This window comes from Sinohyriopsis cumingii, chromosome 2 (genome assembly GCF_028554795.1).
Source record: "Sinohyriopsis cumingii isolate HCF-2022 chromosome 2, ASM2855479v2, whole genome shotgun sequence".
Classification (NCBI taxonomy): Eukaryota; Metazoa; Mollusca; class Bivalvia; order Unionida; family Unionidae; genus Sinohyriopsis; species Sinohyriopsis cumingii.
Window position 1 is genome coordinate 45050835 of NC_142962.1, and position 23340 is coordinate 45074174.

The following is a 23340-nucleotide window of genomic DNA, read 5'->3' on the forward strand; positions in this document are numbered from 1 at the left end:
TAATCATTTCACGTGACAGATTCTGCGCAGTTGTGACCAACATAATAACCGAGTTTGTGAAGTGACATAATTTAGGCATCGTATGCGTGATTACGCTGAATAATATGACAAATCAAAGAATCATTGTACTAATGACATTAATATAATTTTAATGCATAAATGAAGTTGTCTAGTTCAAGTTATCCTTGTTATCAGTCGTCAACATTTGCAAGATATGTGATCAAGAAAAGTCGATCATGTACGGATTTTGTATAAATAATATCGGAATATTTATCAGTTTTAAAACTATAAAATTCTTATGTATTAATAAGTGTTGTAAACAATATCCGTTTTAATAAATACAGTGCGCAAACATTTTGCAAATGCACAAGTATAGAAGTACCATAAGAAATACAGACAAAAGTAAAAATGTTTATATCCGAAATAATCACCGGCGAGATGTGCAGAGAAAGGGGACTAATTCAATTTGCTCCAGGGTAGTTACATAGAACCAACATGGCACGGCCCTGTAATAGGTAACTTGATGCCATATTTTTATTATCTGATTAGGAAGATTGTGTAATAAAATTGAAAATAATTTTTTTAATGTGCTGGCAAGTTTAAAGGCCGGATTTTCCCATCATGATATGTTCATCTTGATAGAGTTGGGTGGTGATTGTGGGTGAAAAAAAGGGAATTAAATATGGAAATAGATAATATTTGACGGCTTGTCTATTTTCTAAATGGGAAAAGAACGTACTTCCAGAGGTGATATCCCATAGTAGCGATATAAAAAATGTTGCACTTATATTTCAACATCTCATTATGAAATATAAAATATAAGCACGCATATTGTCTATCTTTATTACAAGCTTGAAAGAAGTGAAAATCAAAATAATATCACACATATGCTTAATTATACTTGAAAAAGTTAACAACATTGACATTTTGATTCATGTTAACAATATTTTTTGATGATTTGTAAAAGCTAAAGAGTACAAACTGCACATACAAAATCCACATTGCGCGAATATGAAAGCATCCATATGCATTGTATTCTCCTGCATTGTTTCCTCTGCAACGCACATTTAATTAGAAACTATAGGAAAACATTTTGCACTGATTTATCTTTGGGGGAAACAAATGGACGGACGGCACCTTTAAAATCTTGTACATATGCAATACAGTGGTATTTGCTTAACTCCCAAATCTGGAAACGGTGTACAATGTAAAAATTAGTCCGGCAACAAAGTGTGCAGAAGTTTTCAAATCTAAATTAGTTTAATTAGCGTTTTAACATAAATACTGATATTACATACGCGATGGTAGAAAGTCACACGCTACTTTGGCGACGTGTAATCGTATGTGAAGCAATTTTACTCCAAACATTTTGTACTGTTCTTTCCTTCGTGCATATAATCAGTCTTCGTTCATTATTACGTTTTATTAGAGATGTTCACGGGGTTTGTAGTTTTCCTTACATTGTGTTGATGTGATTATTAACTATCAAATTCGACCGTGCTCTATTCAAAGTATTGCAGAAGCAAACATTATAAAATCAAGAACAAAAGCATGATAATTGACATATGAATAAATATGATTCCAGTCCAAATGTTCAAATAATTCCTTTGTTTCGTGAAACGTTACCTCGACATTTCTTCTAAACCTATTTAGGCTCCATACATACAATCACGCAGCTATACCGGTCACAAATCTTTCTTGACATCGAGGCCTGGTGTAGCACTGAGGGCTATTCCAAGCTGGGCGCCATAGTAAGACACCATAACAAGGAACTCGCACAAGGGAACTGGAAAGACCCACTTATCAACCGCAATAAGGAAATCTGAAAACATGAAAGAAATGGCGCCAATGCTGCCAATCAATGCCCCCGTCGTCTGCTTAACTTCATACCTAGCAGTCGCCCTCCAGCCCATGGTAAAGAGGACACACATGTAAACCATTACTAGTGCTTTCATGCCATACGATGCCATTCCCGACTGAACGCACATGTAAGCGTTCATCCCAGCCAAAATGAAGAGTTCTTTGGTACTTCTTGTTCCGGGATAGCCACTAAATGCCACTATGTACAAGCACTGTGCAATGGCGAAGACAAGAACACCGAGTACGAACAAACTCTGGCGCCATATTAGACAAGCATCGCCTAGACTTGATACCATAAGCCCCACCATAACAAAGCAAGGTAAATGTTCTTCTGGAATTAAATCCTTCAAAGATTTTATACCCCCGGTCAGTTGATCAGGGGACTTACTGTTCGTGATAGCCACGTATAACACAAGTGACAATACTGGAAGCATTTTGAAGATGGCGGCAAAGAGATTCTCTGGCGGATACTGTTTGTAGATCTCATAGTTCAAAAAGTAGAACAGAATGAAGAAGATGAACGGGGTAAGCCGTATCTTCTCGTTCGTGGTAAGTTTAACCGACAACATCTGCATTCTGAAACAAAAGAGAAAATGTTATCAGCATCATCACATGCCGGTACTTATGATACTGGAGGAATGCACGGTATCAGTGAAAAATCTAAGTATCGAGTGTTAAATTCAACAATAACGTAATGACTTTGTTCTTTTGAGTCAGCATTTAAAAGTTTGATTACCAGTTTTGGTATATTTAAAAAAATCCCCTCTTACCAGTAACGTAGCAACCGCTCAAGGGGTCTGTAGAGGCGCCCAGAGAGAGTGGGGACCCATAATTCCTAACAAATAACTATTTTAATACTGGGAAGGGCCCAAGAATTAATTGTTGTTTTTGGAAGGAACAGGATTTCTTTCTTTGCTATGCCACTGATATCTTATTCATATTCCACGGAGTTTGCCAGTTGAAACACGCGTTTTGCTTTTCTCCGTACATGATTTAGGTTGCGTCACGCTACGTTTTAGAAAAAGATCTATAGACAAATAAAATAACGATGTCCAATAAAAACCATGGACAGTTATGCACATTTGACCTACTACTACGACGAGTGTGCGGAATCATATGTATGAATTCATAATCTCTTGTGCAGTTCCTATTCATTTCACAATCATGTTCAACATGGGTGATAGTGATGCAAAAATATTTCATGAAACAAAATCAGCTTGTTTTTAATTCATTCCCTTCCTTAAGAAGCTTTACCTTATACGGAAACAAGAAAACCTTGAACAGCCAAAATTATATCGCTCATCGTAATTAAAAATATACATAAATGGAAGAATCTGACTTTTGCGACAGAAACGTCATCGCAACGCTTGTTTATAACTTTATTGCGAAATGTCAAACTTTAACTTGTAGACCATATCCTATATTTTGTGGAGAGTCCTGAGAAGACTACGAACTTATTTTAGATAACTTGGATGGTGTATAACCCCTACACCCACATCTTCTTGTGAATAAATGCAAAAGTAAAACAAAACAATTTTTCGGTTGCGGCCGCGCTCGAGGATGTACTCTCTCTCTCTCTCGCCAATATTTATCAAAATAAAGATCCATAAACATTAACATGTACACATATTTCGAACTCCTCATCGAGTGAATAAACCGATTCGATAATGAGACTGGTATGACAAGGCCGATCGTTCTATGACAAATCCTTTAGGGTCAAACTAATCCCCTAAGTTTGTCTTTTTCTTTGTTTGTGTGATGAATACAATCAACACAACGATATGTTGCCAATCCAGAGTAATCGACAGTGACAGATTAGCGCGTCATACTTTGAGGAAATAAATAAATATGATGCATGCTGTGTGCAGCACTTGTGGATACTTTTGCAATATACAAAATGTATATTTTATGAATGAAAACGCCAACAGTTATATGGACCAATGATGTGTTTTGATCTGAATCCGAAAATCATGTGTTTCAGCGGAAACGGAAGTGATGCAATTTTTCCAACGCCTTCCTGAAAAATTGGGCATCCATGGTCGAGATCGGCAGGTCTATGCAACAGAACAATGTTTACATGAGACTACTCGCCAGAACGATAACAAGTTTCTTTGAAGAGGTTATTCTCGGGTTGACAACTCAAAGATAACAAATTGCGCAACACGCCGAATGTGATCCATCATGTTTGTTGTTCAAAGATTAGATCTAAACGTTAGACGTTTAGGAATGCGAACGCAGATAAAACAATAAACCGATCACGTGTTCTTGTACACTGAGCGAAAAACTTCACCAAAACAAATGTCGCTTATAAACGGCTTATGCTTTTCAAAATCCACAAGAAGTAAAAGAACCTTTGGTTCTCAAAGAAATGTAGTTTTTGTTGTTGTTGTTGTGGGGTTTAACGCCATTTTTCAGCACACGATAGTCTATTCATTGCGGCCAGTATTAATGGTGGAGGAAGAACCCGGGAAACCCCCGGAAAGAACCACTGACCCACGAGAAGCTACTGGCAAGTTTTCTCACATACCCACACTGGCTGAATCTTAGACTCGAACCTGCGCAGACAGAGGTGAGATGGCAGTGATCCGTAACGAAGAGCGCTTTAGACCACTCGGCCACTCGGGGCCCACCAAAAAATGTAAGACCGCAGTTAAAATATATGTAAAGTCTTTTATTACCACAACTCAACTGTATAGTAATGGTGTGTGTGTGTGTGTGTGTGTGTGTGTGGTCGCTCGGGTATAATGGAATATAACAAAGAATTCGTACACACGCGGTTGATCCATGTAAGTCCTAGACTGACACCCGAGGGCAGGGGCGACCGCAAAGATTTTGTTGTTTTTTGGGGGGTGGGGGTGTGTGACCATTCGTGGTGGTTTTACGGATGTAGGCCAAAACATGTTTAGAGATGAAATCCATGAAGGGAGTGGGGTGGCATGTGACCCTCCTTGCTTTTGTTTGCGGGCGTCCATGCCTAAGAGATTTAGATATAATTTGCTGCTGCGTGCATAAAAGGGAAATTAATCGATGTATGCAAGTACTGAGATGATTGCACGCTTGTTGGTCATGTGCAAGCCCTGATGGTATGACATGGCGACACAGCAAAGCAAGACCATTTTGATGACTGGTACAAAAATTGCAGAACTTAACAAGACATATTAACAGGCGGAAATGAGAGACAGACAGACTGAGGGATAAATATTTAACAGAAAACTTGTTACCTTCTCAACTTCACAGGATTGCAGAGTATCTCATATCAGGTGCTGAAGAAGTAGAAGTATGTATGTATATGGTGTACGTATGTGTTACTAAACACAGAGGCCTACCCGAATAACGGTGTTCCATTATCAGCGTTTAGATTTGCTTGAATAGATAAAACACACTGTACACTAGGCAGGCATGCGCATAAGGGTCTATAATCCCTAACTATAACATAGTAGGACATATCTGACACCCGATTCTTGTCCTTCTTTGTGCCCCATGTCTTTATTGAATTACAATTTAAAATATCGAAGAGGTACTAATCAATGTAAACCCACGTGACAGGACCCACGTGACAGGTTCTTTGGTGTCTTTGAAAAGCATAATATGCGTTAGAATGGACCCATAAACATCGCCGAAACAAAAATGATGCACACTAAAATGTACATTTCTATAACTGTACACGACAGGTCTGCAGCAAAACAAAATCATTCCCAAGCTCTTTTTTTTATGTTATCCCTACCCTATACTTATACACATATACAAAAGGGTCCCCAGGCCACCACAAATCTCCGCCCCATTTATTTGGATAAATATTTCTTAAACCGTTGCGTAACAATAGAGACCACCCCAAATATTTGCCTTAAGATTAGATTCTCAATCGTGAAAGGCGCTGGAAGTGTTGCGCAACACCAATTATATACCATCACATATAGCAAAAGTGCTGGCATCCCATACCCGCTGGGTATGGCTAGAAAATGAAAGTGTTGTGCACAGCTACAGACCACCTCCGATCATATCCTAAAGTTTTAAGGATCCATCTTAAACCTTGTATGAAGAGTTCTGTGAAATTACACACGCACGCACGGGTAGCTTCATATTAATCCCAATCATGTCTTTGAAAAACGTGAGGGTAACAAGACACGATACACATAAAATCACGATACACATAACGTCAACGGTAATAAATTTACTTATCCTATAAAGAGCTAAATAAGAATATGGAAAAGTCTGTCAAACGCCCATCAAGCGCTCGTTGTCTCCAACCTTCCCCGGAACCTCTTATTTCCCTCCACCCATCCGTGCCTAAGGACCAATGTTGATTTTCATGCCCAGACACTTAAGATCAAAGGGTGATAACACTCTTCGCAAGGGATAGATCAAAATGTGAAGGCTGTTGTACACATCTACAAATCATAGTCCAAAAGTTTACGTTTAAAATTTGAGCGGTTTAGGGACAGCCGTGCACAACCAAATGTTCGAAATTACTTCACAGTTCATATATAATTATACAAATGCAAAAGTATCTATCTCCGATTAAAAGATATGCATTCTAAAACCGTTGTGCACATCTACTCACCATTCTCAGTTATATCATTATGTTACAAGGTTTTGCTGGAATGATACATGTGATACCGAGCTACATTATTTACGTTTATACACGGGGGCCCCGAGTGGCCGAGTGGTCTAAAGCGCTCTCCGTTACGGATCACTGCCATCTCACCTGTCTACGCAGGTTCGAGTCTCAGATTCAGCCAATGTGGTATGTGAGAAAGCTTGCCAGTAGCTTCTCGTGGGTCGGTGGTTCTTTCTGAGGTTCTCCCGGGTTCTTCCTCCACTATTAATACTGGCCGCCATTTATAGCCTATCGTGTGCTGAAAAATGGCGTTAAACCCCACAACAACAACAACGTTTATACACCTTCACGACAGACCATGCAGGATAACATAATCTCCACATTTTCTTCAAGAGCTAATACAAGAGTCTTTTCTCATAAGGACGAAGTCTTTTATTACCACAAGTCTACTTTACTGTACTGCGTGTGTGTGTGTGTGTGTGCGCGCGCGCGGGTATAATGTGACAGAGCAAATAAATCGTACACACGCGGTAGATCTGTAACAGTCCTAGAGTGATACCATAGGGATTTATATATAACCGGTTGGTAAGTGCACAACAGGAATAAGTTATCTGAGTATGCATGTACTGAGAAGGACTTTACGCCTTTTTTATGTGCGAAACCTGGTAGCACATAACAAAGACGATTCTGATAAATGGCACAAAAATTGCCGAACTTGCAAGAAATACTAACAGACAGGGGACAGACAGGCAGAGGAATAAATACCTTACAGAAAAAACTGTTACCTTAGCAGCTTCACACGTTTGCAGAAGTATCTCCTATCGGGTGAGATGTATGTATGAGTTACCAATCCAGAGACCTACCCGTAAACGATGATGCATTATCAGTACTGTAAAGTCATTGTACACTAAACTGGGGCGCGCATAAGGATCTATTATTTAATATTTGGCCATTGTCTGATACCATATTAATGTCATTCTATCTGTTTAACATGGGGATGGCATTACAGGGTCAAGGGTACATACATAATCAAAGTATTTATGTGGACAAAATGTTTATAAGGTATGTTTAGAGGGTAAATTTTGGTCAAACATACAATCCAACACACACATCCCTACAATCCAGCAACCGCTTTTTGATTACTATCCGACCCCCAAGCCCCCCCCCCCACCTCCACTAACACACTCGCTCTAAGGAAAAGATGAGGAGTATTTATAGACAAACATATATACAGAAACATTCAATACTTACAGGCACACAAACATGATATCACACGATAGAGGGTATGGTGTAAAAGAGGGGAGATAAAACAGACACACAGTTTCACTCAAACATACTATACTATCACACAAGGGTACGACGTGTTATAACAAAATACCCTATTATACCATCACGCATAAAAACACAACATAAGCGAAAAAGGAGTTTTATATTTTAATTGTCATAATAGACTTACATAAATGTACATTTTTTGGCAAATGATTAATACCTATATTTTCTAGTGATTTAAGTGGCCTCGAAAAGGGTCGTTGGGGATTCTTGACTAAAGTTTGTTAACACAAGTGGCTTAACTGGTCTACTTCTTTCCAAGCATCATCTCACAGTAGGTCCTTACACCAATACTCGCCTCAGACATCCTTGCCTCTTTACATAAATGCCGCCTTATCACTGTGTCTATACATACATCGGGTAGTCAGGTTTGAACAGCATGCCCGAAACAACGGTTGAGAAACTCTACGCTTCTCCACATATTCCTTGAGTTGTCTTGAGAGCAGGTGAACCAAAAGAGAATGCGGTTGTATATATGGCATATTATTGGATTGAAACGGATTGAAATGATCAACCAATAAAAACAAGCGTTACAAAATTCAGACAACATACAGTTGACGTAAAATGCCTAAATCTGACAGAAACGAAGACAAAGTATTGGGGTGCGCCTGCTGCAGATGCATCTTATAACAGGATTGATAGTACGCAGACACGTCTAATAATGCAGCTGTAGCCAATATTCTTCTTCCAGAAGAGGATGACTTTAGTTTAGGTTTGGTTGATGTAATATCGTCTTTGCAAGTATTTATGTCTACGATACTACCATCAGCTACCTTCATCTCCTTCTCCATCGTTACACTCGGTGGATGATTTGAGGAACAAAATAGAAGAAAAAAAGAACTGAAGAGCGTTTTGCAACGTCCGAAAGAAGTAACTAACTTAATTATTCAATAAAAACAACAACAAGAAAAAAGAAAGCGACGATAAGAATACGAAGAAGAAGGACAGATGAGGAAGACTCTGAATTGTGAAAGGCAGAAGGAAAGGAGTCAAATCGAAACGGAGAGTTTATTACGGAACATTTTGAAGGAGGAAAAGGATGTGAAAGAAATGTATCATACTTCTTTAGTTCAGCCTTAGAGAAAAAGACCTATAAGTGCCAAGATTTCTAAACTTGTAATCACTATATGTACTCTCACCACCAATGAGATGCCAGATCAGCAGTTACTACCATTACCAAAACAGTACCAGCGGCAGCAGGAGGAGTAGAACTTGGCCATAGAAAGGGGTTAAGACAGTTAAAACTGATGATATAAAGTCCATTTTTTTGTGATTAAAAAACCTCCCATCGGTCCTTTTCAGGGCCACTTATACTTCTTAGAAAAGGGACACTACTCAGTGACTGCCAAATCAAGTTGAACTTAAATCCATACTAAAGTTTAAAAAATCAAGACAAAGAGACAACTTCATTTTTCTTTGGTATATTCTCTTTCTATTTAAGAATCACATTGAGATTTCATAAAACATCACAAAAGTACATTTTTATCTTTTTTCTTCCACGTGTTCAATTGATCTTTCCATCTTGAATTTCTTGACGGGTGTAGGTTCTACTTCTTTTTCTGAAAAATGCCCGTACCTCTTCTCTTTTCCTTCTGCTTGTTCTCTTTTCTTTGACACTCTGAAGACCAAATGCCCTTTATCTTGACAATGAAAACGGTATCTTTACCTTTCTTCTCCGTCTTTCCTTTTCCTTGACGTTGTGGACATTCTAGAGCCCAATACCATTTATTCTGGCAGATATAGGAAGTACCTTGACTTTTATCTCGATTGGAGCATTGATTACGATGCTAATGGGCAAACGTTTAGAGATATGTCATTGGAAAACACGACCTTAGATCTTGGATCAGAGTCCAGAAGCAATGACAAATGTCATCACTTCCACTCTTCCTAGTGGATACTTGGCTGTCGCTCTGCTGAAATTTTAACTGATGTCGTTTATCACTTTAGGTAAGACTTTTGTATTCGTTATTATTAGCCATCAAATGAAAATGGTACTTACACGATTCAGTCTCAGGCATGTTGGAAGAATATCTGGACTCTTATATCTGAAGATATTTGCGAAAGTGGTATAAAGGCTTGCGTGGCCATTCCTTATCTCTGTTTACTCTAGTGGAGACGGACCGCATCAAAGTACAGAGACTACCCGTTCTTTAACGACTTACTTGACAGAATTTTTCAAGAATATGCGCATGTGAAATCATGACTTAGCATTACTTGTGAAAACAAAAACCGGGGAATTTCATTACCTCCTGAGTCATGGTCCCTACACAGCTTCTTGAAATCACGTGGTGTGAGGTAATGATGAAGTCATCAACACAGACGACATTCATCGGCCAGGAATCCAGTGGGTAGCCGTCTACATTTCCAATGATCACAGTTTGTAAATTTTGATTTGTATGGAGTACATCCACTTGAAGATCATATCAATGACTTTTTTTTAGAAGAAATACGGTATCAACTCAATTCAATCATGTGAAATTAAAAAGGGTCAGATTCCTTGAAGTGTGGACAATATTGTGTGTATTTTCTTCATCAACGCAGTCTTGGATTTCCCTTAAAACGTTTAGAGATTTACTTTAATCGTGATTACTCCAGAAATGATGATAAAATATTTAGATGGTTTTGTGAACATTATGTCATTTCGTTAGCTCAGAAACGTAGTTTGTGTCTATGGTAAAATAACAAAGTTAGATCGTTGGAAGTAAAGTTTACTCCATAACGTTGTCATCCCTGTTAATATTTTAAGGCTTGGAAATTGTGTCCGTTTGTATTTCCTGTTTTGTGGTAGAGGAGCTTCTTACTATTATTAAATATGATGATTTGGAGAAAAATTGTCTTGTTTTTATTTATTGAAAACAAATTGCATTGACATGTTCTTTCACTTTCTCTCTATGGATCTTTGTAATATTTTTCTTCACCTCCGTGTACTGAATCCGAGGTATGTTTTCTTTTACGTACATGCTTTCTCCAATATTAAGCTGTGCGATTAACATTGTCTGGCTGTACAACAAAACTATTTCTAACATTGAAGTAGAGCAAACAGAAGGAGTAGAAGAGAAAACGACAAAGGAGGAAGAGAGAGAAGAAACTGTTGAAGAAGAGGAATGCTACCCAGATAGACAACGACTCTTGAACCTGGGATTAAAGTCAGCGCCGTAAGATTGCAAAAAAAAAAAAGCCAATAATTTCATCAGCGCTGTCAAATTCTTAGCCTGTGGAGATCGCTCAGAACCAGGAAACCAAGACCTCAGCAATGTCAGTTTGGGGTTCTCATCCTGTCGCAGTATTATCCTGAAGCTTATGAATAGTACCCCTGTCCAGTTTGGTAGAGGCCAGTGAGCAACTAACACAACTCCACTGGTTAGAGGCATTACAGCGGCAGCAGTTCGAAGAGTCCAAGAGTGAGGAGGAGAGCAACGAAGAAGACAGCCGCCAAACTTTCAACTAGCCGTTCAAAGGTCCTTTTTAGGGATACTAATCAAAATACCTCATGAAAATCGTTTCCAGTTTTTCTTGGATACCCGACTCAAAAAAACTAATTATAACCTAATCGGACCCTTTGATTCATCATTCAAAATTTAATCCTATTAAGATTAATCAATATTGATGTACAAAACTTGAGTCGCTTATACATTTTCTAATTGAAAATGTATAAGCGACTCAAGTTTTGTACATCAATATTGATTAATCTTAATAGGATTAAATTTTATATTTAGGACTTTTAAGTACACTCTGTACACGAAATTTTATATAGGTAGGAGATAGGTAAATTTATAACTTTAATGGATTGGACTAATTGCACAAGGTGCTTACGCACTGTTGGTAATAGGGATTGGCCACAAAGATACCAGGGCTAGATTTGGCTAAAATACGGCATGTAGTTTCAACAAGTGCTGTGGTCGGCTCTTCGAGCTTCCCACCGGGCCCCTATCCATCCTTCCCCTGCAAGAGTTTATGGACCGATCCCCACTCGTCTAGAAATCAGATGCCCCAAAAAGAGGATCGGGGTGACGTCACAAAAGCTGAGCCTAATCACGCTCGACGTTTCATACTGCTGTGTAGGATGCCAAAGTTAAATGAGCGTGTGTTGTGTCTATTTCCACTTATCATAACCTACATATAGGTCGATTGGGGCTTTATTGCCCCCACGACGTATTAGTTAAAGCAAATAACACACACTGTGTGTATAAACGCCTGAGAGGTGTGGCACGTTTCCACCTCTTGAGATCAATTAAATAGCCCGCTCATGGGCATAAACCCGTCGCAAATGCCTAGTCGGCGAAAGCGACGTTATTACCACGTATCAGTGTGGCTGTAGTTGCGGTAAATACAATGAGCAGTGCACACTAGCAATGGAGACAAGCAATGCCAAAAGGAGTTAGGTGACTTTCGGGTTACCAGCTAATGTTATTATGTCTACGACTGCTTAAGAGCCTTTCGGGCTTTGGATAGAGCCCTGTTGTTACCAGCTGGAGCTTGAGAACAGGCACAAATAGAACTACACCATTACTGGTATAGTACAACAAAACAGAATTCGATTCTGGGAGAGATGTCACGGGGATGTGGGAGGCGGCTAGGTTGAAGAAAACAGGTCAAGGGCAAAGGGGAGGAAGGAAGTTCGTTTACGGGTTTCTAACCACTCTATGAACTTCCAGGAGATCCAGACCAAGTACCGAGACCTTCATCCAGTCTTCAACCTGGTAATCTAATTAGGACTTCCCCCACCCATGCCAACATAACACAACGGCGGACTATAACTGTCGAAGAAGAAACACAAACAGAACGATCAACACCGGATACTGCCACGGAACCCGATGGTGCATCAACACATTTAGGTGAAGCTAACCAACAGGACAATCAGGATGATGCAATTCGGTCACCGAAAGAAGGACAAGAAGAAGTGGAAGAAGAAGAATGTGACCCCGATAGGCAACGTCTTCTGGATATGGGACTCCAGCCTGCATTGGATGACGCCAAGAACGCTAGCCATTTCGCTAATATCTTTAAATGTATTGCATAGAGAACTACAAAAAAGATGAGATAAAGACCACAACAATGGCCATTTGGGATACGCATTCTAAGTCATTTCTGTCGGGCTGCATATCTTAGCCACCTGCTGTCCAGTCTGGTGGAGGCTGCAGAACCTCTCAGTGAGATTGATGGGTTTGAGGCGTTTCCGGGACTACTATTAGAAGATTCCCACTGTGCAGCGGAGATATGGGAAGAGGAGGGACACCGCCGAACATTTAGTCTGTCCACATAATAGCTCTTTTTAGGGCCTAATACAATTGCTTCTTATCACTGGGTTTCCATTTAGTCACCGTTCAAAAGTTAATTCACATTTTAATATTGACGAACAAATTAAGGAGTCTCTTTGACTAACAATATTTTAGATAATTTTAGGAAACAAATATGTACACTTAGCATAATTCATTCTAAATTCTATGCTGGAAAGTTTTTAATCATAGATAAACGTGACTGTTATTAAGTTTGTGGCTTACACAGAATTGGTAAACTATTAGCCCAATTTAGTTACTAGGCATAATTTGGATTTAGCACGTCTAGGCATTTCAACGTTCCGGTCGACGTTTGGAGTTTCCAGCCGAATCCCTTTCCTCTTTACCTTCGCTCGGACATGTAAAGACAATTGTGGGGCTTCCCATCCGTCTAGTAATCAGGTGCCCCGATCAGCGTGTGCGCACGGAACAGTGGTGGCGTCTGTACCATTATGGGTGTGTATATAGTTTCGATTCCCACCCATATGGTTTCTTGAGATTGTCGATATTGACTTCATTGCCCCTAAAACTTGATCCAACTATGTAGCACGCCTTGTGTATATTAAAGTGTATCAAAATGTGGCTTTATTCCCTCCCATACGATAAATTAAAGAGCCATGTTGTTGGCATTAACTGGTCGCCCAACTCTGATGGGCGCAGTTGACTTTAATGCAAGGAAAGAAAGAAACAATAGTATGGCTGTAGTCTGCAGCAAGCATAGTAACAAGTAATATGACGCTAGCTATGGACATGGTCCCTTTTCATGATATATGCGGCTTGAAAGGTCTAGGCTTGACAGTTGCATCAAGCTGGATCCTGAGAGCTCTGGAAAAGAGGACGAATCTTCTCCTGGTTTGGGAAAAGACAACTCCTAGAGCAATAAGAGAAAGAAAAAGTTTGCACGAACCCAGTTGGCTAGCACCCTTACTGAGACACCCCAAGCAGAACCTACCCTCAGCAGCCGCTACTACCATTATTACCAACACCTCAATCTCAATCCAGAGAAAAAAACAACAAGGGGCTAAGCAGAAGTGCAAGACAGCCGGAGAAACGTCGGTGGATAAGTCAGATAGCAATGGAGGGATGGCAGCATGAAAGAATCATCCATTCATGCTATCACCGCATCCCCAATCAGCGGCGGGAGAGAGCCATGAGAAATCTGAGTTATTGAGATAAATGCAGCAAGCATAGTAACAAGTAATATGACGCTAGCTATGGACATGGTCCCTTTTCATGATATATGCGGCTTGAAAGGTCTAGGCTTGACAGTTGCATCAAGCTGGATCCTGAGAGCTCTGGAAAAGAGGACGAATCTTCTCCTGGTTTGGGAAAAGACAACTCCTAGAGCAATAAGAGAAAGAAAAAGTTTGCACGAACCCAGTTGGCGAGCACCCTTACTGAGACACCCCAAGCAGAACCTACCCTCAGCAGCCGCTACTACCATTATTACCAACACCTCAATCTCAATCCAGAGAAAAAAACAACAAGGGGCTAGGCAGAAGTGCAAGACAGCCGGAGAAACGTGGTGGATAAGTCAGATAGCAATGGAGGGATGGCAGCATGAAAGAATCATCCATTCATGCTATCACCGCATCCCCAATCAGCGGCGGGAGAGAGCCATGAGAAATCTGAGTTATTGAGATAAAGAAGTCAATCTACCTGGGAATAGGTAACAGAAATAGGAATTGAGGACCTACACAGCGACCCTGTGGCGGATAGAATCTTCATCAAAGACGTCGAAACATCAAGAATTAGCACAAAAGACCTCTCATCAATCAGGAAAGTCTGGGCCAACCAAACAGCGAATCAGAAAAGCAGTAATCAACATCAACGAAAGGGACGAAAAGTTCTTTGAGTGTCCGCTTCCTCTTGCAGCCTTGATAGGCAGCTTGTTCGTTGAACAGCATCAATTACGATAACCAGCCATCGCCTACAAAACGTCGCAAAGTTGATGGATAGTAGCTGACCTAATTGATCAAGGCCTTCCTAAAGATCGTGATAAACGAAGCTATGAACTGCCTGCATATATGTTAGAGAAAAGGAGAAGTAAACAGCCTTTTTATGGCTAAAAGGAACAATGCAGATTCCTTGATGGTTTTTATTTTGGCTTAAAAAATCCATTTTGATAGTATTTCCAGTAAGATGCTTCTTATCACCGTTCAAAAATTATTTTGTTGTATATCGTATTAAGATCACGACAAAGGGCTACTCCAGCCCAGTTTCAGATCAGAGTGTTTTTTTTCAGAACCGAAAAGGTATGCTCTGCACACGAAATTCAAATAACGTTCGATAGGAAAATGTAAAAAACCCTGTAAATCTTAATTCTATTTATAGAATTGGGTGTTAAAGACAGTTCAAATTAGATAACTGGCCAGAATATGATAGTAAATATATCAATGGCGTTTGAGAGTTTCTGCAACTGCTGAAACTAACTCTCTCTCTCTCTCTCTCCAGGCAATACATCGAGTTGCATATAGTAAGAGGTCGAGTGTTGGCTCTTTTTCATACACTAGGTGGTGGCTCTTATTCCAACCCGACGATAAATTGAGAAACAACCCGTGCATTCTTTAAAGTGTCGAGTGGCAGCACTTGCTTGCTTACCAATCGACGAAAAATTAATAAGTCTGCATTGTAGACATTAACGCCGTACGCGACGTTAACCAATGATTGATTAATTGAATGACTGATTGATTGCTCGATTGCTTGCTTGATTGATTGATTGGTTTATTGATTGTCACTGTGTTGGGCGAGTTGCGGACAGGATTGAATACGATTGCTTGATAGGGCTATAAATGGGACTAGCACCCGGTAAGACCACAGGTGTATTATTTACTTCAATAAACAAAACCTTGTAGGGAACCCCAGATCGTATACTAAATAATGTCCCCAAAAATATAGAAGGTAAATAAATACCTAGCGATACATTTTGATGAACACCTAATATGGGGCAAATACAAAGCTGCGCTAGTGATGATATGTGCTTGGGACCCAAACCTTCTGAGGAATCTTAAAGGAACCCATTGACGAGCGGACCATACCACCTTTCTCAGATTATATCGAACACTAATTTGATCAAAAATAGATTATGGGTACTAAGCATACATCTCGGTCCACACCATCCTATTAAAATTATTAGACCGAGTTCAGCATTGAGCTCTAGTTATCTGCCTCGATGCACTCAGAAGCACCTTTGGGGACGAGCTACAAATTCTAGCAGGGGATCCACCTCTCACACTTAGACAAATAAACTACTTTAGAGGTCTGCAACAAGGACCTCTATCCACGACAAATTGCACCCAACCAAAAATGTCATCGATTGATGTAAGAAGCCCTTTAGACATAAACTGGTCCCGATGCTTCCATGAGTACAGTGAGAACTAAAAATCTCCTATAACCAGGCAGAACACATAATACGCAGACCCTGCCCAGTGGACATGCAAAGCATTGAAACTAAACTTTAAAGCATTATACACGAGGCAAAACACGAACAACCGAAAAAGTGGAAATCTGATGTCCTAGACCCATATATAAATAAACATCCTTACCTCTATTGATAATGACCGTAATATTTAATCCACACTCATAGAGAAATATTAGCTATGTATTATGTTGATTACAAAATAAATGTTACTGGTTAGGTACACCGTGACCTTGATTTTAGAAAAAGTCAAGTACAAGATACAGATACACACAACATATAATGATTAATAAAAGGCAACATATAACATAGTTAAATATACATAAACCTCCTTCTCATAAGAAGGAAGATTTGTGCAATAAAACTTTCTTTTAACTATTAGTCAAATATTCATGTGATTAAAACTTGCATCAGATAAAGTCTTATGTATGGCACAGAATACTCATGAAGCAATTGTAATACTTATACTCTCATGAAAGCGCATCTGCCATTAGAGTAATCTTGAACTGACATGCCAGATGTCAATATTATTGTACAGTGTCGAATTTTGAATTGAATTGAACCTTAACGTTGAATGCATTGAGCATTAAAATTCTATCACATTTAAGCCAGAAAGGTTTTTGCGAAGGGTCACTTCGCACTTTCTTCTTTTCTCCCCCGTGTCAGTGTTAAATCTTGAAAGGCTAAAATTTATGACTCAGTGAGATTTGAACAAAGCATTGCAACACTGTCCTGAGAAAGTAAATATCCGAGCTACCAAGAATAACCGCTTGATAGGAGCCCATGTCAAACTATAATTTTCAAAGGGAAATTGAGAGATGCACCGTAGTTCACAGATTCTGGCTGTCTAAATATGACGAAATAAATGCTTATCTTGGGATAATTTAAGAACCGCTGCTTACGATTGGGAAGAGTAAATTAAAGCGTACACTTTAGAATCAATGTGAATTTAAAGTGATGACCTGGGCCGAAGTTCTTTAGTCTTAAATTTCCTGAGAGAGGAAGAATGGTGCCGAGGTAGACTAAAAGGAATAGTGCTTTCCTCATTAAACAAGAAAAGGAGACCACGTGTCTGTCTTGTAAGAAAAGAAAGGGTTTAGTGCTAGGACTCACAATTTCTGAAGGAAAACAGCATTAAGGTGCGCAATTTTATTTTTTCACGTAATCTTCCATTTTTTATTGTTTGTTTTATGCAAATGTCTTTGACATGACTAGGATCCATATTATGTATTATTTATTCAATTTCGTGGAAATCTGTTGATGCAAGAGTTGTGATGCAATTTATCTCTTTAATTTTACAGTTACAGGTTTATTGATAGCACTGATGATTGCATGCTATTCAAGTTTTCATATGTGTAGGATTTCATAGGGTTATATAAAATAATTTTCTTTGTCTGTTAGGACTATATTGATTATCATTGTAAATGATGACATCATTGACGCAAAGCGTCACAGTTATCTAGACCAGATTTAACCATGTTCATGAAATGTTGGAAAGTACAAGGCGAACCTTTCATCCCAAAAGGCATCACTTTATATTGATTTGTCCATCTGGAATTACGAATGTTAAAATTTCCATGCCTTTTCCATGAGCGGAGTTTCACTAGGCTGAATGTTACTTTCCTTTGTATTTCTATCGGACCTAAATTTCATTCTTTTAATTGGTCATAAGTAATGGACCGACACAGTCTACCAACAGTCTGAGAGCCTACCACTCGTCACCATCGGATATCTTAGGTTGTCTCCATTATCTCATGAAGACTACATGTTTAACAAAATAACAAAGCGGTACTTGTGTGACTTAAGTTTCGCTAATAGCCTTATGAAACAAACATATCTTAGGATTTTGTTCTATTCGGCAATGTGTGATAGTCTTTTTATTTTGATTAGAATAAAGTGAATGAGTAGGAAAACGAGGATCACTGTGATCAATACAACCAGGAGTAAAAGTCAACTCATCAAAAGTATGATCAAAAAATGTTTCAGCTAAAGGAATAATTTCCTGATCAACATCATTCTCAAGATTTTTGTTTGCCAAAAATCTAGTAACTGCATAGGCTGGGTATAAATCAGAGAATTCATTTTCAATAGGATAGACTTTCTGATCCAAAGAAAGCTTGTCATTTGCAAGTGGATTAACCAAAACCTTATCTCAAGCTTAGTCATTGCCTCGTAATAGATGAATACCCTCGATGGGTAAAGATAATACTATTCCCGACTCTCACGGGTCCTGAGCATAAGACCGATGAAATAGTTACACAATGAAGAGAAACATTACCTCTACTCCCTGAATAAGAGCACTTCATTAGAAGACTTTTCAGAAAATGAAATCATACCTGATAATAAAAGACGCCGTGAAGCTCCTGTATGCATTAAATTTGTATTAGGGATAGAAATAGCAGAATCAATATTAAGTGATATAGAATATTTCGACGTGAATGGTTGATAATTCTACAAAATCAAATCAGACTAGAGCTCTTTTACCCAACAATTTTTTTCTCTCAATATTTAATCCACACTCAGAGGCATATTAGCTATGCATTGTGTTATTTACGAAATACATGCTACTGGTCAGGTACACCATGACCTTGACTTTGAACAAATTCAAGTATCAAATATAGATGTACATAACAAATAATCATTAAGAAAAGCAACAAATAATACAAATGAAATATACATAGCAAAGATACAACACTTCCTAGTTTAAACCCGTCCCGAGGAAAGAAATATATGCCAGAAACCGTTTTAAAAATGTCGAAAAACTCTACCCTCAACTAACAACAGGCCCGATGTACAGAGATCTTCATTGAAAATTCCGTCCAAGACGACACTTTTCAATTTAAACAAAGGATTAAAGATATGCAACACAGGTTCAAGAGGAACCTGGGGATGACGTCGATGCGCGAATCTCCTGCCCCCTCTGTTCCGTGTCCGCTTCGGGACATGATAACTAAGTGTCGCGCGAGTGCCCGGCATCCATCAGTCACACATGGCTAATTGATCGTACGCAACCATTCTCTAAGATCAATCAATCAATCGATCAATCATTGTGGCCACCCATCGTAGATATATAAACTAAACAAAACTACTTCGAAGATTACCATGTTCAACTATGCCATGGTACACATACACCAGGTCAGGAAACACCCTGATCCAGAAGAGCACTGTCAAGAAGCATCTTTATAAAAATGCCAGAGGACCTTGTAGATGGTATCCTGCGCGAGAAAACATAAAGTAAAAGAAGAACGTGAGGAAAGTCAGAGTCAGCATCAGCCGGGGCAGGAACAACAACAACAGCGGCAGCAAAAATAACAAGAGCAAGAAGGAGAAGAAGTTGTATGTTGAATGGAGACATAAGACTTCTCTTTCGCCTTCACGAAGAAGCGTCCCTTTGCTGTGATGAGACCGATGGTGAGACGTGGTCGTCCAGTTAGGCGTTAAAATACAGGACTTCTCATCAAAACAAAATGGTCATTTTCAGGGCCACTCTGATTTTTAGAAAAGATATAAGCCGCAAATTTGTATTTGTGTATATATGTATATGTTGTGCGTATGTATGTGTTGACAACCAAAACATAATACCCCATACCACTTCTCTTGTGTTTGCATGCTATAAACACTTCCTACCCTTGTGTATGATATGTTGGTATGTTTAAGGGTATAGTAATGTGTCTATAAACACGTATTACCCTTATCTTTGATAGTATGTTTGCATGTGTGAGGGTATAGCAGTGAGTCTATAAACACTTCCTACCTTCATGTGATACAATAGTATGTTTGTGCAAACGTGTATGCTATTTCATCTTTTAAATCTTACCCCTGCTTTGTGATAGTACGTTTGTATGTATATAAGTATAGAGTTGGTGTCTATGAACAATACTACCCTTGTTGTTAGAGTGTAGGGGTGTGTGTTGGGAGAGTAACCACAAAGCGTCTCCTGGATTGTGTGTCTGATCCTATAAACCCTTTGAACTCATAAACATTGTAACCACACAAACAGTTTTGTCACTATAAATTGTTTTATCCTATAGGCACATTCGACCCATCATAATACCATCCACATGTTAAGCCTATTGACAATTTTAACATATGATTTCCCGATTGACACCCAAGTAGTATTTCCACGTAAACCTATGGCGCAATGTTAGTTCCTGTTAGACCCTGAAGAGGCAAATGTCACTACTTGCAAATCATATCCAGTGTTAAAAGAGTTTCCCTCCTTATGGTGTAATAATAAGACAACAGAGACAGAAAGACAGACAGAGACAGAGACATGAAACAAGAGGTTAAACAATTTTTCAATTTTCTGGCTAACCCATGTTCCCTCAGTAACCCACTCACCTGAACTCAACTTCATTGACCCCACCAACTTTACTCCACCACAATTCCTTTGTCATAAAACCCCAACAAAAACTGATTCTTAAGGGCTGTTGGTAATGCATTATATTTGAGTGGGGGCCGTAATATGATTGTGAAGAAATGGCTACAAATTATGATAATATTGATGTCCCATTTCTTTAATGCAATGTACGGCAATATGGGGTATTATGTTGTTAAAACCCAATTAGTGGCAAGGAGAAATGAATTTGGCATTATTTTTTTTAAGTAGAGAAATTTAACATGACCCGTGTTTCTGCACATAATGTTTGCAAATAAAATAGATTATAATCAGTCCTGAACAACCTTGACAGTAGTTCCTAAAAAATGGTACGAAGGCCTGTATTGGCCATTAGCAGCATTTTTATGATGAAGAAAATAACACAATTCTCTATGTATTTGGTAATAATAATAATAATAATGATAATAATAATAACAACAACAACAACAACAATAATAATGACACAATTTTTAGTCTCAAACATTATGATGATTCATCAAATAAACAGTCTGGAATATTTTCGTATTCCCTGCTCACATTTATTTATGTACATGTACATCTTTTTATTGTACCACGATTGGTAATTCATTCTTCCATACTTTATCAACTATTTAATCTTGGGTTTAAATATCTATCCACTTTCTTGGTATCTTAGTAATTTGTTGAAGGCAAATTTTACAAATTGTAAGATTTTGGTTTAATATGTCTCCTTTATACAGAGCACTAACCTCATTAAGATGCCTACTTGTATCCCGCTTTTTAAAGCATCCCATGTCTTTGCCGTTAATTACATTGTACAACAATAAAGACTCGTTTGTCCATTGTTCAAATATCATGCACAAAACAATATAAATTGCTAGTTATCACAAACAGAGAAAAATATCACTTAATCACCACTAAGACGTACATAACTAATTGTACAACTAAGTGTCAACTATATCCCTAAGCATGACCTATTTGACACACCGTAGAATCCAATTTGGACAAGCACCCGGATATATACATGTACACACGTCATATTCACCGTCATTAAGCATGCTGCGTTATATTTTAGTTTGACATTCACGATTAGTGACAATCGTGACATTCGCCAGAAATGAACAAAGTGTAATCTTATACATTATGCAGCTGCTCATAAACCTTACTGGATCAGTTTGCAAATGTGTTTTTACAAAAATTCTTTTTTGTATTTTAAATCACTTTCTTGTTTTGCAGGAAGTGCATTCTCACAATAGCTGAAACGCATACCACAGCAAAAATAGTTCTCATTCTTCACAAGCCAGTTGAGTATATATATATATATATATATATATATATATATATATATATATATATATATATATATATATATAAGAGGGTCTTCTTAGGATAAGTAGCTAATGGCAAGTACATTTAATTATAATTGGACTGGATGTACGGAAAAAAGACCGGAAGAAATAAACTTTGGTGGATTAATACTTAGAGAACTCCATGAGCTAAAAGATGAGATGAAATCAAATATTAACAAGCAACTAAGTCATTTTTTTAATGTATTTCAGAAATGTTTGGAATTGTTTTTGCTATTTTCAGTACCGACCTGAACTGTAATTTTAATATGGAGATTTGTATAGCCATAGGGTTACATGTATGCATGTTATATGATTGTCAATTAAGGGGAGGTTTGGCTGGAAGAAAAAACATTATAGCAGCCCCCATTATATTGCATCATTGATGTTTGCCACATGCATTATAACCAAAACTCAATGTATATAAAAAATATAAAGCTCGCTGCATCTTGCCTATTCTTCCTGCAACAAGATAATTACAATGCAATAGCTCAGTACTATCTCAAAGCCGTTATCTATTGCGAGTAAAATACATTATCAAAGTGCTGATTTTTAACTCGTATAAAACAATATGTCCCAGAACATTTAAAATGACAGGCTTTAAAGTTATAACTTTACACTCATTGCGCACTATTCGTGATATTTAACCATACCACACCCACCCACCCACCCACCCATTAAGCCTCTGCATATTTCCAATAGCCCTTACAGAGTTTACCAGGAAAGAGTCCAAGCAAGAGAGATAAGATCTATAGATTATATGCATATGAAAATGAAAATCCCGAGTTGGAAACGATTGCCTACAGTATCACACCTAATGATCTACAAATCGGTTTATGTATTTTGCAGGCACTATCATACAACTCTACTGTAATTTTCGCAGTCTAAAGTACGCACGCACACTGATTTCAAGCTCCTCTGCATCAGTCCACCCCCACCCCCGTCTTCGTCAATCCACCATAAATTCCTGTGTGTAAATACACTGTTCACGACCCAGATATTTATCTAGCTTAAGTAAATATATAATACCTACACAGCCATATTTATGTTCGGTGGTAATAATGCAGTATCGTGTAGGTCGGACCTTTCTTTCTTCCAAGGCGGCAGATAAGGACAGTACCTCTGATTCAGCAGTCTTGATCTGCCCTCGATATATAGTACTTTGAAGGTCAAAGACAACCTTGCATTTGCGTGTA

The 23340-nt window shown here is 38.5% G+C and overlaps 1 protein-coding gene across 4 annotated transcripts; it reads right to left on the reverse strand.

The window, feature by feature from the left end:
- Positions 1-829: 829 nt before the first annotated feature.
- On the reverse strand, positions 830-23340 carry LOC149804751 (lysoplasmalogenase TMEM86A-like). 4 transcript variants are annotated; one of them, XM_089943915.1, is made up of 2 exons: positions 23178-23340; positions 830-2436 (listed from the first exon to the last, which is right to left on the reverse strand). In XM_089943915.1, the coding sequence occupies exons 1-2, from the start codon at positions 23183-23185 to the stop codon at positions 1686-1688; spliced, it is 759 nt and encodes a 252-aa protein (XP_089800041.1). In that variant the 5' UTR covers positions 23186-23340; the 3' UTR covers positions 830-1685. The 4 variants fall into 4 exon arrangements, with proteins under 4 accessions (XP_089800041.1, XP_089800070.1, XP_089800061.1 ...); XM_089943944.1 differs by having other exon boundaries at positions 23174-23340; XM_089943935.1 differs by lacking the exon at positions 23178-23340 and adding an exon at positions 7204-7318.